The sequence below is a fragment of the Aplysia californica genome, unplaced genomic scaffold (genome assembly GCF_000002075.1).
Source record: "Aplysia californica isolate F4 #8 unplaced genomic scaffold, AplCal3.0 scaffold00017, whole genome shotgun sequence".
In the NCBI taxonomy this organism is placed as follows: domain Eukaryota; kingdom Metazoa; phylum Mollusca; class Gastropoda; order Aplysiida; family Aplysiidae; genus Aplysia; species Aplysia californica.
In genome coordinates this window covers 1,319,345-1,334,137 of record NW_004797287.1, presented here as the reverse complement: position 1 = coordinate 1,334,137, position 14,793 = coordinate 1,319,345, and the positions used below count along the sequence as shown (strand labels likewise).

The 14,793-nt window shown below is 36.5% G+C and overlaps 1 protein-coding gene across 2 annotated transcripts; it reads right to left on the bottom strand.

The window, feature by feature from the left end:
- Window positions 1-247: 247 nt before the first annotated feature.
- Window positions 248-13,963, bottom strand: LOC101860221. Of its 2 annotated transcripts, none has more exons than XM_013086070.2 (6): window positions 13,799-13,963; window positions 11,064-11,190; window positions 5,804-5,892; window positions 3,928-4,020; window positions 2,444-2,536; window positions 248-1,731 (listed from the first exon to the last, which is right to left on the bottom strand). In XM_013086070.2, exons 2-6 carry the CDS (start codon window positions 11,156-11,158, stop codon window positions 1,481-1,483), a joined length of 621 nt encoding a protein of 206 aa, XP_012941524.1. In that variant the 5' UTR covers window positions 11,159-11,190; window positions 13,799-13,963; the 3' UTR covers window positions 248-1,480. The 2 variants fall into 2 exon arrangements, with proteins under 2 accessions (XP_012941524.1, XP_005090524.1); XM_005090467.2 differs by having other exon boundaries at window positions 5,804-5,883; window positions 13,799-13,961.
- Window positions 13,964-14,793: the final 830 nt, after the last annotated feature.

Below are 14,793 nucleotides of genomic sequence, written 5' to 3'. Positions count from 1 at the left end.
AAATATCTCAACTACTATTCAAGATAGCTGGATCATTTTTCATTCAAAGATAGACAAATGAACAAGTTTTAAACTGATACCAATAACTCCACATGCCCAAAAATTGACGAGCACTTGATTCCACCAAGTTGTTACATATATGTTGTACCCTGTAGCCACCTGGAGGTAAAGAAGCACACTTCAAGACCTTCAGCCACCGCCCTATGATTGAGGTAGGCACATTTCACAAAGAAGAAAATACCTAGCCTTGGCTTAGGACAATATATTTATTTGATCCTTTTCAACTCTTTGAATTTGAAGCTCAGCAAAATATTTCTTGAGTACATGTGACGCATAAAGCTAAGAAATTGAAATAAAAAAGTTTTAAATTCTTGGTTTCAAACACGTAAATAGCTTGATGACAAAATATTAAAAGCTTGATTAGAAATTAGTTGCAATTAAAAGAATATAAACATTACAACCAATAATTTCAGCTCATTTCTTATAAATCCAATAAAAAAAGCACATTTTTAGTTTCATTTCAAAATCACAATGCAAAAAACAACAAAAAAACCCAACTAAATTTCTTTCAAAAATTCTTAAGGCACATTATAATATTAGCCTGTGATGAGTCCCAACACTCCATGACAAAACCAGACTCTGCTGTCAGTCACAGGTGATTAAAATTCCTTGTTTGAAATGTTTGAGGTTAATACATCGGCTCATTGTCAACAGGAAACAGTCATGGCATAGAATGTTAACATGAAGGGTGAAGATCAGCAGTTTCGTGAGTCAACTGGGCCAGGATAGAGAGAAAACTTGGTGAAAAATAAAGACAACATACAATAATAGCAATAGATAGTAATAATAATAATTAATTATTATTATTATTATTATTAACAGCAGCAACGAAATAAATGACGGACAGTGATGCTTTAAATTGATAAATCACAGCTTCAAAAGGACAGAGCTATTAAAATGTTTTTACAATGTACACTGTACTCATACAAGGAAAAGCAAGGCATAGAATACAAGTCATAAGAAATGTGGCAAATCAAATAACTTCAGTGTACATTACTATCAGAGACACAGAGCACGAAGCACAATTTTAAAAGGGCTGGAGACTCAAATCTTTATCCCTCTACACTGTGTCAATTGATGAAAATAATAATTATAATAGACTCAAATAACATGGTATATTTACAACAAAAAAGTTATAACAGTACAGTGAAACTCACATTCAAAGAACTCAGACTCAACGTTAGTCAAGCCCCAGTCTAGAGCTCAAGTATATGGGACAAAATGAGGTCAGAAGAGAAACTTGATCAATCACCTGTTTATAATTTATACTTTCAAAATGGTAAAAAAATTAAAACTGCAAGCATAGCAATCTGTTCTAGAAATAATATACAGACTCGTGGGAACTAGGTTTCGCAAGCATTATTATAGGCAATCAAACAGGACATTTTACTTTCCATCGTGAGCATCTGGTCAGTTCTGTTTAGGGCATGAGTGAAGCTTCTGAGAGTACAACTGATTCCATAATTTTTATCATCTGTATCTGACGGCTGGGAGGAATCTGGAAGCAACCAATGTTGAATGTTTTGACTGTAATGCCTTCCAAGGTGAACTCAATGTCTGCACAGCCAGAGAACTGTTTGCCATGAACAGACAGGTTGTAGAACCGGATGCAGAGGTCAGCCAGTTTGTGGACGTATGGGATTGGTGCACAGACTGGAGGTGGATTCTTAGCTGTACGATGGAAAAACAAAAATACAATACATGAAGCCAAATAATTATATACACCTTTTCAATACTTTCTTTAACCATTTAGTTCCTGAAGGATTGTCCTGAAGCATGCCCTCAAATCCTGAAACAAGATTCCGTAGGGGTTCAGTATGGGCAAGTTGTTTATTCCTCCCATTAAAGTTATGACCATTGGGTTTTTCATTTGTTGCCCATCTATTTCGTCAAATTGAAAAATAACCAACTCATCTAGTGACTTAAAAATACGATATTACAGTACATTAAAAAATGAAATTTCAACACATATTTGTTTTATTGAGATTTGTTCAAAGTTTCCTTGGATTTGTCCAAGCTTTAACTCCACAGCACCCAAAATTTCATTATATTTACTTTTGAAATCCACACATGCACTATATTTGGGTCAATTTTGACCATTCAAAAATTCAAAGGAAGAAGAACAAATCTTTTCCTTTATAAAATAATTTTCAGTCAATTCTAATCGGACATTCTTTCTAGACCTCATAGAAATACATACCACGGCAGTGTCACACGTTCGCAAATTGCAACACCGTTCAAGGTGCAAATCGATAGACTTTGTGCAACGCTGCTCTAAGTGTTTGATGGTAAAGTTTCGTCTGTAAAAGACTTTTGAGCAAATGAAATCTAAATGTTTTCAAAACTACAATATGGTATCAAGTACAGTCCAAATCTTTATTACCTGATATTTTCTTTTGATAGACAATCCGACCATCCAGAGTCACATCTACTTCAAGTCCATACTCTTCAGGAAGATAAGAAATGTTGACGCATCCTGCACAAAACAAAAACACAAGAGAGGAAAAAAAGATTTGTATATAGAACCCTGATACAGTACAAGCCGCAGCAAAGAACAAAAGTGTGTGTGCCTAGAGAAAGGTACCAAAAGTCGCCAGAGAGCATTTTGAGCTACAGGCTGATAATGACAAAAAATTACTTTTTTGACCAAATTGTGTTTCCATTAAAAAAATGATAGTTCCGCCATTTTTAAACAATGTGTTAAAAGGGTTTTCATTGATTTGACTTCTAAAGATTTTATTTTAAATAATTTTGAGATTAGGGTATTCTTTAAAGAGAAATTGGAAACTGCTTTTAGAAGGTGTTAAAATCTATTCTTGAAGCATGTTTTCTCTTCCCCGCTATGTTTCACCATTGAATTCTAATCATGACATTGATGTGAAAGGAATGCCAAATTGGAAATTAATTTTCCATTTTTAAAAATACATTAGAAACAATTGAATTGTTTTGTTTTTTTCAAGTTTGTATGTGTCTTTAACTTAAAGCTAATTTTCTCAAAATTATATCTTTATACCCTACCTCACAAAATGTGCAATATCTCAAAAACTACTTGAGATATCTCAAAAAGTTAAAAACTTCTGTGTTCAGCATTGAATGTCCTGTAAAGTGCAACCCTTAACTCAAAATGGTCACAATCCGACTTTTGGTACCTTTCTTTAGGCACACACACAAATGTTGAAGGCCTCCATCAGTTTTAACATGGCACCCATGGCCTGAGGGGCACATTTTGAAGTCTACTGGATTGACTACAGCATGTATAGAACTCTGACAGAATATTTGGGTTTTTATACGTAACAGTGATAATCACACATTATGTAAGCAGAGTTCTAAACAATCCTGCACATTATTGTTTTCCTCATTTGATGCATAATTATGTTTATGTATTAGAAGTTGTGCTCAAGGGAACAACCCATGACTCACAGAACAGCAATCGGATCAACACTGCATGCAATTCTTTGTAAAAAATATAACTCTGTAATAACTGATAATGTGTCCAAGTGCGTTTTTTGGAGCTAGCTTGGACTGATGAATCAGATGAAATAATAAAAAACCTTAAAGCTACATTTGAACCTGTTATAATGACCAACTGTCAAAGACAAGCACCTGTTTAAACAACTTGCGTTTTTTTGCATATGTATACATGTATGTATATATATATATATATATATATATATATATATATATATATATATATATATATATATATATATATATATATATATCACTGTCCAAGAATACCACCTATGTAAGCGGACCAACTTTCTCCCCCACAATGGGTGGTCATATTTTATCATATAGAAACTCAAACAAAGTGTTTCAGAAGCAGGAACTTCGACAAAGTGTTTCAGAAGCAGGAAGAGTGGTTACCTGTATCGTTGAGGTGTATCTTCTCCACCTCCAAATGGAGACAACACCCACAGGTGTAGTTCACACAGGCACACGAGTTGTTTGGGGACATGCCTGGCACAGAGATACATGGAACAATATTTTGAATACAATTTTACAAGCTAAAATCCAATTGTGAGAACAAAAAGAAGAGGAAAAGAAGAAAAACAAAAAACTATATGCGTCACGGAGTGGTAGAATCATGCGCGTGTCAATTTTTGGGCATATGGAGTTATTGATATCATCTTAAAGGTTATTCAGATTCACTTACTTTGCTTATGATGAAAAAAATAGACATTTATCTTAATAGAAGTCAAGATATTTGCGATTGAAGAAGGTAGGGTCGCCTGGATTCAGAAGTAAAATTATTGAGAAAATGGCCGCCAAAGTTTGTTGATTTCCATAGCTTAAGTGTCCTTGGAAACTGAAAATTTACATTTTTTGTGTCTTTAAATTTCAACAATGTTTTCCATAAAATCCACGCATAAAAATGTTTTTGAATGGACATACAAGGTGTTGAGCTCCCCCCCCCCCCACCCCAAAAAAAGTTTTTAAAAAGCCCAAACTGGCAGAAAAATGAAGACTTCTCGGATTTCATTATTTTGACGAGCGCCGGATTTCACAATGATGTCTGACATGCTGATTTCTAAAAGGAGATTTATTCACAATGCTATATCTAACAGTTACACATTAAATTATACAATTCCAATACAAATGCTGTATCTGATTATCTCCTAATCTTCAAAGCATAAAGAACCATCTATTATAGATTGTATTAAAATCACAAAAACATGAAAGTTGACTGATAGAAAGTTGAGGCAATTTCATCATTTTAAAGCCACCCTTTTGAGGATGGCTCCATTACTTTTGAACGAATACAGGGGCAAAGAAGCTTATATATATGCTGCAAAAAAGTGGGAAGACATAGAATAATATCAAGAGGCTTTCCCAGGAGAGGGAAATGTGTAAAGTGTTTGTTCCTGGCCTATACCCTGATGCATGGTGAGAAAGGCAATGATGATGATGATAATCTGCAGGTAATCAGATTTCAAAAACTTTGTTTTGAATGGTAGCAGAAGACATTTTGATTCATTTCTGCATTCAGTTTCCTCTTGATGTTAAATTCAAAAGATTGTTGAACCTCATATATATATATATATGTACGTGTGCATCAAATAAAGCACTTCACTATGATTGTCTGACACACTTTCAAGGAAAGTTATCATTAAGCTTTTGCCAGGATGTTGAAAACTGGAAGCAGATGACAACCGTAAGACAGGGAAACCACTGAAACTACTCCACACATGTTGTTTGCACACATTCAGTCTTCTTCTTCTTTTTCTTCAATCCCGTGGTTGGGGCAACCGTAGGGGCACCACTGCATCTGAAAACCAGTTCTCGACATCTATTTTTGTCCTCTGCTTTCCTCAGACTGTCACCCACCGTCTTTCCTGTCCACTCTGCAATGTTGTCCTTCTCTGCCTTCCTCTCTTTCTCTTTCCTGGTACAGTTTCTTGTAGGATTGTTTTGGTAAGTCCGTTGGACCATGTGACATGCCCATACCATTTTAATTTTCGTCTCTTCACTGTGGTCAGTAGATTTTCATGCTGCCCCACTGCGTTGGTGATTCTCTTTCGTACCTCAGCATTTGAAACGTGGTCTTTGTACGAGATGTCAAGGAGTCTACGGTAACATCTCATCTCTGTGGTCTGAATCTTTTTCTCTAATTCTGCTGTCAGTGTCCACGACTCGCAGGCATATGAAAAGATTGAGATGACCAGTGAGCGCATTACACATTCACTACAACATTTAAAAAGGAGTAAAAAGAACAATACAGGATATTGCTTTGCAATCTAACCTGGAACACTTCCATATTGAGCAGCATCTTTCCTGAACATGATGGCCCTTTGCACAATCTTCACCATCTCCTGCTGTGACCTTGATATAATGAACAAAAAAGAGAAAGAACATCATTGAGCACAGCACATAAATACCATAGTTGCTTTTATATTATTGTAGATGTAGGTAGTAATGTTCTTTTTACAGAACAGGTATGAATGAGGTGACTCAACTTGGAAATGCAATTAATCATTATACATCAATTACTATTTTTATCAACAAAAAGGAAAGGCGGAGGAGGAGGGGGGGGGGGATGACAAAGAGGAAAGAGCAGCACTGTGCAGTGAGGGTGTAGATACAGGGGGAATGCATGATAGCGACCATGTTCTATGCATTAGCAAATGATGGTAGCATTAATGCAAGAGATCAAGAATAATATAAATACGAAGCAACCACCTATGGTAAGAAAAGCAAATGAGAGAGAGAGAGAGAAAGAGAGAGAGAGAGAGAGCGAGAGAGAGAGAGAGAGAGAGAGAGGGAGGGAGGGAGGGAGAGAGAGAGAGGGAGGGAGGGAGAGAGAGAGAGAGAGAGAGAGAGAGAGAGAGAGGGAGAGAGAGAGAGAGACAGAGAGAGAGGGGGAAGAGGGCTGATTTATATATATATATATAGCTCAAATATACAATCATATATATTATATATGACTGTATATTTGAGCCACCTTAAAAAAAACACAAAAAAAACAAAACAACTGATATAATGTGAAAAATGGAAAATGAAAGAAAAAAAATAATAGCTGAAATAAAAGCAATGCAATGAGACTACAGTGTTGCTGGATGTACTTCAACATCAAACCAAATTTACAGACAAGGGGACATAGCTGTATGAATGTAAGAAGCAAAATTACTTTTCAGGGTTACTTCCCTAATTCATTACTTGTCTAAAATTAACTTTGACTAGCTTAGCTTAAGGGTATGTGCTACTGAAATTTCCATCTGTTTTGATTTTACTAAATTATATATTATATACAATGTCTTGTGTTATCACTGTGTTCAGCATGTTCATTGGAAATGGTTAGATATTTGAATGTCATGAAATCATCATTCATCGACAACTGAGACGTTGTTGTTGTTGTTGTCGTTTTTGTTGTTGTTGTTATCGATCCAGTAACAGCTGGGCTTTCGCCTTTTTGTCCAATGCCATGTAGTGATAAGTGCAGGTTTGCTGCAGTTGCTGTAATGTTTCATAGAGGGTGTTGTCAATGTTAGGTCTCGGAGGGAGAAAGGTAGAATGTCATTTAAGGCTGTGCAGTGGAACAGGTGATGGACCAGTCTTATATGCATAGTCACACAAAGGACACATTGGGGGAAAATCTGGGTTGATTCTGTTCAAGTGGAAGTTGAGCTGTATATGTTCTGTTTGTAGACGGAAGATCATGGTCTGTTTCTTTCTCTGTAGATGGTTGATATTGCCATTCCTTTTTGTTGCGGTCATATGTTTGTAAACTGCTCTGCCTGTCTTTCCCAGGCCCCATCTGTTCATCCAATCTTGTTTGTTGCTGCTTTTAATGATTTATTTTGCAGTGTTGCATGAAGTTGGAAAGTTGGGTTGTTCCTGTCTAGATCCTCGTTGGCAAGTGAGTCTGCTATTTCATTTCCAGGTATGTTTGAGTGTCCGAGGGCCCACTGCATTACAAGATTGATGCCACAGAATGTTAGCAGATGATGGGAGCCAAATAGTATATGAGTCAAATCTTGGTTTAGATGATGGTCATTTTATATGGCTTGCAAGACGGATAGTGGGTCAGTGAAATTCACAATACTCTAGGCTTTTCCAGGATGAGTGTCAAAAACTGTGTGGAGAAGGTACAGTGCTGTTTCAATTGCCATCATTTCTGCACCATAGTTGCTGCATTTCTCTCCACAGGCTGCAGAGATCTCACTGGAAATTCCATCAGGGAACTGTATTAGTATTTCATACCCGGCTTTGGTTGTGCCTTTGAATACTGAGCCGTCTGTATAGACGTGTATCCAGTCATCTGAATAGCTATTGATTGATGAGATGCAAGCATCAGCATCACTGGGTCTGAAAATGTTGTGCTATTGTCTCTGAGAGATGTTGTAATGATTGGCTTTTTAAAAGAAAGGTGGGGAGAGATGTTTTGGTTGACTCTTTTGGTTTCTTGTCTGTTTTGTGGTAGATGGTGATTCTCCATTAGTTCTGTGCTGTGATGCATGATTGACTTTTGTTGAAGTCATTTCTTTGGTATCCATGTCTCTGCTAATTTGCTGTTTGGGTGGTTGGAGCACATTCTTTTGATTCTTTCATGTAGCTCCAAAACCGCTTTATCTCTGCGGATTCCCAGGGGTTCAACATTTGAAAGGATTTCACATTGAGCGGTAGGTGTGGATCTCATGCCACCATTTATAAAATGAAAGGCATTATTTTGGACCTTGTCAAGGGTGTTGCAAGAGGTATATTATGTAACTTATACCTCAAAATTTAGGACACTGAAAGAATCGTATGGCTGCTTCATTTTTCAAGCAATTTTTTTGGCTATTTGCTAATATTAATAATAATAATAATAAATTACATTTATATAGCGCTCAATCCCGATTAAAGTACACAGGCTCTGAGCGCTTTACAATACAGTACAAAGTACAACAGTAACATAAAACGTTGTGTTCCGACTAAAGAAAATTATTCCAAATATCCATCTTATTAATTTAAAAACAGAAATGACTTCAGCTGACATTTTAATGAATCAAAAGATTTGATCTCTCTTAAAGTACTTGGTAAAGCATTCCAGATCTTGGGGCCTTGGTATTCAAATGCCCTTTCACCCATTGTTTTAAGTTTCATAGATGGTAAAATAAATTTCTTTTTGTCAGCTGATGACCTTAAACTGCGAGTTGGAAAGTAAAGTCTTAACAGATTTGATAAATATGATGGTGCATTATCATTTAAACATTTGTGACATAGGGTGGCCAACTTGTACACAATCCTTTCCTCAACAGGAAGCCAATGCAAAGTTCGTAAAAGAGGTTTAGCATAATTTCTCTTTCTTTTCCGTAAAACTAAACGTGCAGCATTGTTTTGGACAGTTTGGAGTCTTTTAACTTTCTCCAGTGATATTCCTGATAACAAGGAGTTATAATAATTGAGTTTTTATAAAATTAAGCTAGTAACTAGTAAAGCAGTATACTTAGTATTAATCAGATGACGTATTTTACTAATTATTTTTATTTCTAAATACATGCAGCTGATCAGATGATTTCCCTCAGCCGACATTGACAAACTGGAATCAAAATAGATGCCAAGATTCTTAACTTTTCTTGAAAATGCAATTTTCGCATCACCAGTTGTCATGTGATTGTGGTCAAGCTCTTTAACAGACTTTGCATTGCCTGCCAGAATGACTTCTGTTTTATTATCATTCAACATCAATTTGTTTTTGTTCATCCAGTTTTTCACGAAGGCAAGACAATTTTTTAAGCACGATGGACAAGTTCATCTTAGTTGGTAAACAATGTTGAACCATAAATTTGGGTATCATCAGCATAGAAATGGTACTTTAAGTCATACTTAACTATTTCCTTGACAAGTAGTTGTTGAGTATACATGGTGAACAAAACTGGACCGTGGACTGAGCCCTGAGGGACCCCATACTTAAGAGCATGATCTGATGATTTAAGCTCTTTAATAACAACAGATTGGTATCGATTTGACAGATAAGAAGAAAACGAACTAAGGGCAGTCCCGGATAATCTAAAAGACACTTCCAATCGCTTCATTAAAGTATAATGGTCAATTGTATCGAAACCTGCTGATAGATCTAAAAGGGAGGCTCAGCAAAACAACTTTTCCTGAATCACAGTCAGTAAGCATGTCAACTACTACAATACCAAACTTTTGTCAACAAGAAAACTGCATTATTTCAATTACTTTTGTTTTTTGCAGCTATTTTGGGTGCTGTATCAGAAAAATGTGAACATTTTAGGTGGGAGGTTTATGAAAAAAATTACCCCCAAAAAAACTTAAAAGGCTGTGCTTTTATGATGTTGACAAAATGTTGTAATAATGTGTATGTCATGATGCTGTGGAATCCGCCGCTCATCAATTTTTGGCCATGTGAAGTAATTGGTATCACCTTAAAGCTTATTCATCTGTCTTGCTTTTGTGGAAAAAAATATGCATCTTTCAACAATAGAAGTCGATATATTTGCGATTGAAGGATGTGGGGGTTGCCTGATTCAAGGTAAAATTAGCGAGAAAATGGCCACCAAAGTGTGGTGACTCTCAAAGCTTGAGAGTCCTTGGAAACTGCAAATTTACAATTTTTGTGCCTTAAATCAACATTTTTCAGTAAAATCTCCATATAAATATATTTTAAATGACTCTTAAAGGCATTGAGTCAAAAAACAAAAATGTTTTTTAAAATCATCAAACGGGCAGAAAAATGCCAATTTTTTTTCAATATCATTATTTTGACGAGCGCCTGTTTTCACCACAGTGCCTCACATATGGTTGTAAAGACACCATGCCAAACTTCAACCCTTTTACATTTAGTCAAAAAAAGTGGAAGCCTAAGTATTTTTAGTACATAATATTCCTCTTGGCTGCCCAGGAAAGATGGTTCTATTCATTCAAATCCCTATCTATTACCCTAAATTACAATAAAGACAATTATAACAGCAAACGTTACACATATGGCAAGTCTAAAAAGAGCCCAATTTTTGTAGCACCTTCTCTTAACACTTTTAGTTTAGTTGTGCCAAGAGTTTATAATAGCACTTGAAACACGAATAGGTCATATTTGTGGCAAAGATTAGAGGTGTCACTAGAAAGTAAAATACAAGGAAAAGAAGAAGAGATAAAAATGATGGAAGTATGACAGGGAGAAAAACCACATCAGAGTGCCCACCAACCACGTCTGTTTCATTTTTGACCCTCCATACACTCAAGACATGCCTCATAGCTAGGTGGTGTAAATCTAAGGGTTTTCCCTACAGAGCTTGGATGCACGGGCTGTGAGGAAACAAGAGACGAGAGATCAAAGGATAAGGATGATACTAAATACAGTCCAACATTCTCAAATGGTCACCTGTTCAAATAACCACTTACCACTTCCCCACTTTTATTTTTTTCCTATATAATGACGCTATTCTTGACATCTACATGTATATATGACAATACCTTTTCTCCTCTACAATGTGGGGTCGTCTTGGACAGTTTTAACTATATAGCAATTCTAATTCTCAAGCAAAAATAATCACGCTGACCTCAAGTCGCCACGTTTCTCCACTACAGCTGATGAATCAGCAACAGTCCAAAGGTAGCAGGTCAGGCACAGAGTAATTGCCAAGGCTCTCCACATCTTGTAAGCTTACTTTTCTTTTGCAAAGACACCTGGGAAGTAATAAAGTAATATAATATATATCACCAGCAAAATCAAACCAACCTCTTTCATGAAGGTAACAGAACTCTTAAGTCTCCATTTATTAACTGTGACTGTAAGTTGTCCATTAATACTCCGTGCATGCAGTATATATGCCAGAGGATTCCTAGTGAGGGACCAAAAAAAAAAAGAATTTCACATCTATTCTAAATCATTACAATTTTCAAAAAGGGAAGAATTTAAAAAACGTTCAAAATTTGTCCAAATGACCCCATATCAAACAGAGTGCAGGATGGCGCGTTTGTGTGTGTGTGTGTGTGTGTGGGTGAGTGTGTGTGTGTGAGTGTGTGTGTGTGTGTGTGTGCGTGTGTGTGTGTGTGTGTGTGTGTGTGTGTGTGCATATTTGTCTGAGGGTATGTGTGCACATATTCGCAATTCAAAGAGAAGGACCAATGAACGTTCGCATCAAGCTATTGATTTAGCAGTAGAAGACAGTGACCGCATGTCCTGGGTCGCATGCATGTGTGGGTTTGTGACTTCAGCGTCCAGTGCTTTTCCTCGCCTGTTGCCTCATCACTTGCCCGTCCCCACAATCATCTTTACCACAGCAATATGAAGCAGTCCAACCACTCTCGCACCACACATGTAAACGCCAGACCTTTGACTTACATACTTCCAGCACTATCATGACCGTTGTCTTACAGCACATGAAGACCATTTACAATCAGGCTGGACTTACGTTACAGACTATCTACATCGCAAAGAGTTGAGAAGTTTCATAAAAACTGCGAATGAAAGAGCACTTGTATGATTCTTGTATGTCAAGAAATTATGATATTCCATCTTAAAATCTAAAGTAAAGTCGCAAGAGCCACTAGCTATATTTTATGCAAACCCACGCTTTGGTGCAAAGCCTCTGCCTAGGAGGTGTTTAATAAGCAAATTTGCCAGCTTCCTCGGTTTCAAATTTTTTAAAAATGAAGTGCTTGTTGAATTGACAGTTTACTGTGATATGGCTGTCTGGACTTACGTTACAGACTATCTACATCGCAAAGAGTTGAGAAGTTTCATAAAAACTGCGAATGAAAAAGCACTTGTATGATTCTTGGGCAGCCCTCACATTGTAGACGGCCGTATCACAGTAAACTGTCAATTCAACCAGCACTTCATTTTTAAAAAATTTGAAACCGAGGAAGCTGGCAAATTTGCTTATTAAACACCTCCTAGGCAGAGGCTTGCACCAAAGCATGGGTTTGCATAATATAGCTAGTGGCTCTTGCGACTTAACTTTAGATTTTAAGTTATGGAATATCATAATTTCTTGACACACAAGAATCATACAAGTGCTCTTTCATTCGCAGTTTTTATGAAACTTCTCAACTTTGACAACCAGGAGAGCTTGATTACATTTTTCCCAAGTCCGCTTTCGTTTTCATAATAAGCAGAAATTGTAGATCTTTTTTGCCCATGAGATGCTATTGAGACCATGATAAATGCCCCCTCTTCAGTTGTGTCTTTTCGAATGTTATGATTACAAGTTTGAACGTAGGCCAATATTCTTCAAACTGTTCAAATTTCCGCAAAATGTATACCGTACTAGAAACCTGGCATATATATATATTGTTAATAAATTATTACAGCTAGTTCAGGAAATAAAACTGAAATGTCATCAAAGCTATTGATGTCTTTTTTAATAAATCATTGTTAGCACTGTTTAAGTTATGAATAATTAACATTTCAACAACAGTCACCCATCATATATCTGAGAAACAGATTGACTAGATCGAGACTTTTTATATAGCGACATGCGCCATCTTCCTCAATTTTCTCTGAAATTTAATCGAGAAACAAAATGACGTTGGCAGCATATCAGCAAGGTTACAGCCGCATTAACATACCTGAATCTCGTATTTTTATGGTCAAAATTGTAAAAATGAGACAGATTTTTGTCTCTCCTGTAAAATTGTTATTTGGTGCTTGTCGCAGTGTTAGTGTTGTTGTAGCCATTGAGATATTTTCATTCCAACTTTTATCAGCATTTATTTTGTGGCCTTCATGATCCTCATACTCATAAGGTCTCCACCTTTTCTTTTGGAAATGTGCAACATTATTCAGATCTATATCTAGATCTAGATTTAGATTCTATGTCTGATTGTGGTATAACCTAATAATTGTCGACATTGTGGAAAAAACTTCGATTTGAATGAGTGGAAGACTGAACAACCAAACGAAATAAAGTCCAATTTGATTAAAGTTAAAGTGGTAAACCCAAGAATGCCAAGATAATAAGTGGATAAACCAAGGCCAAATTCAACTTCCTTGATGTTGAGACTAGAATCTATTACTTATTATTCAATTAAAATGGGCATTCTTCATCAAAGCAAGCAGTAATAAAATATAAATGTATAGGCTTTTTTAAAGCTACCCAGTAAAATATCAAATCGGAAGGACTTCCGTAACGAGCTACCACCCCATCAAACACAATAAAGAAGAGGCCTAACCCTAACCCTAACCCTACCCCTCAATTCTGATCGGTCTCATAGTGGTCGCTCGTTAGGGAAGTCCTCCCATCAAATCTCACGACCATGGAACATTTTCTCTACTAATATTGCCCCTAACCTTTATTCCAGAAGATAGCAGAGATGGGAAGCAGAGAGCAGCAGCTGGGAAAAGGCTTGTGGCTGTTGATACTTCCTCGTGCCCCTTGCTTGAATAACAAGAGACTGGTGACTGGGTGTGACTCTTTGTGTTGAGTGTCAGAGTGAATGGAAATTGAAAGCGGAAACCAATGACGCTTGGCTGGGTTAGGCTCACTTCCGTTGTAAACATTCGTCTACTTTCGGTTTCTAAGATGTCTACTTTATTTTAAAACTCATAATCTATAATAAACTCGAGTTTGTGAGAGGAGTTTTACAGATGTTGCATCCTACAGGTCACAAAGTTAGTCTTTTCGAAGGAGGAACCTTTGTTCCCACCTCTATATACCAGCTCAGGCTGAGAAAGATATTGACTGAAAAAAACGAATAGATAATTAATGAATCAAACGATGTTGCCAAGGGGTATGGCATGGTTTAGAATGTATTATCATGCTCAATCTTTTAACGAAAAAAAAATATCGTTTTTGATAGAAAACAAAGAAAACAATATGCTACAAAACACACCTTAACTTTCATACCTGGTGATTAAAGTACACTCGTTATATTTGTATGCCAAAAGTAAGCCCTGTAAAGGCCTATACATGCATTGCAAAGTTAGACCATATCAAGCAGCAATGTTGATAATGAAACAAAAGAAATCAGCGCATGTAACACAAATTCTGAAAGAACTGCACTGGCTGCCAATAAAAGAAAGGATCAAATACAAAACTGCCGTTCTCTGTTTTAAATGTGTAAATGATACTGCAACTTTTTATCATACAACATTCCTGGAATTATATCATCCGCCTAGAGCCCTTAGATCAGCCGGGCCCCTGATAATCTAATTCTTTTTAAAAAATTACAAAACATACAGCGAGCGTTCCTTTCTGTTCTTTGGTCCCCAGGTATGGAACGAACTCCCATATAAAATAATATCTGCCCCAACAATTTAGGCCTACATTTTCAAAAATCAGATGA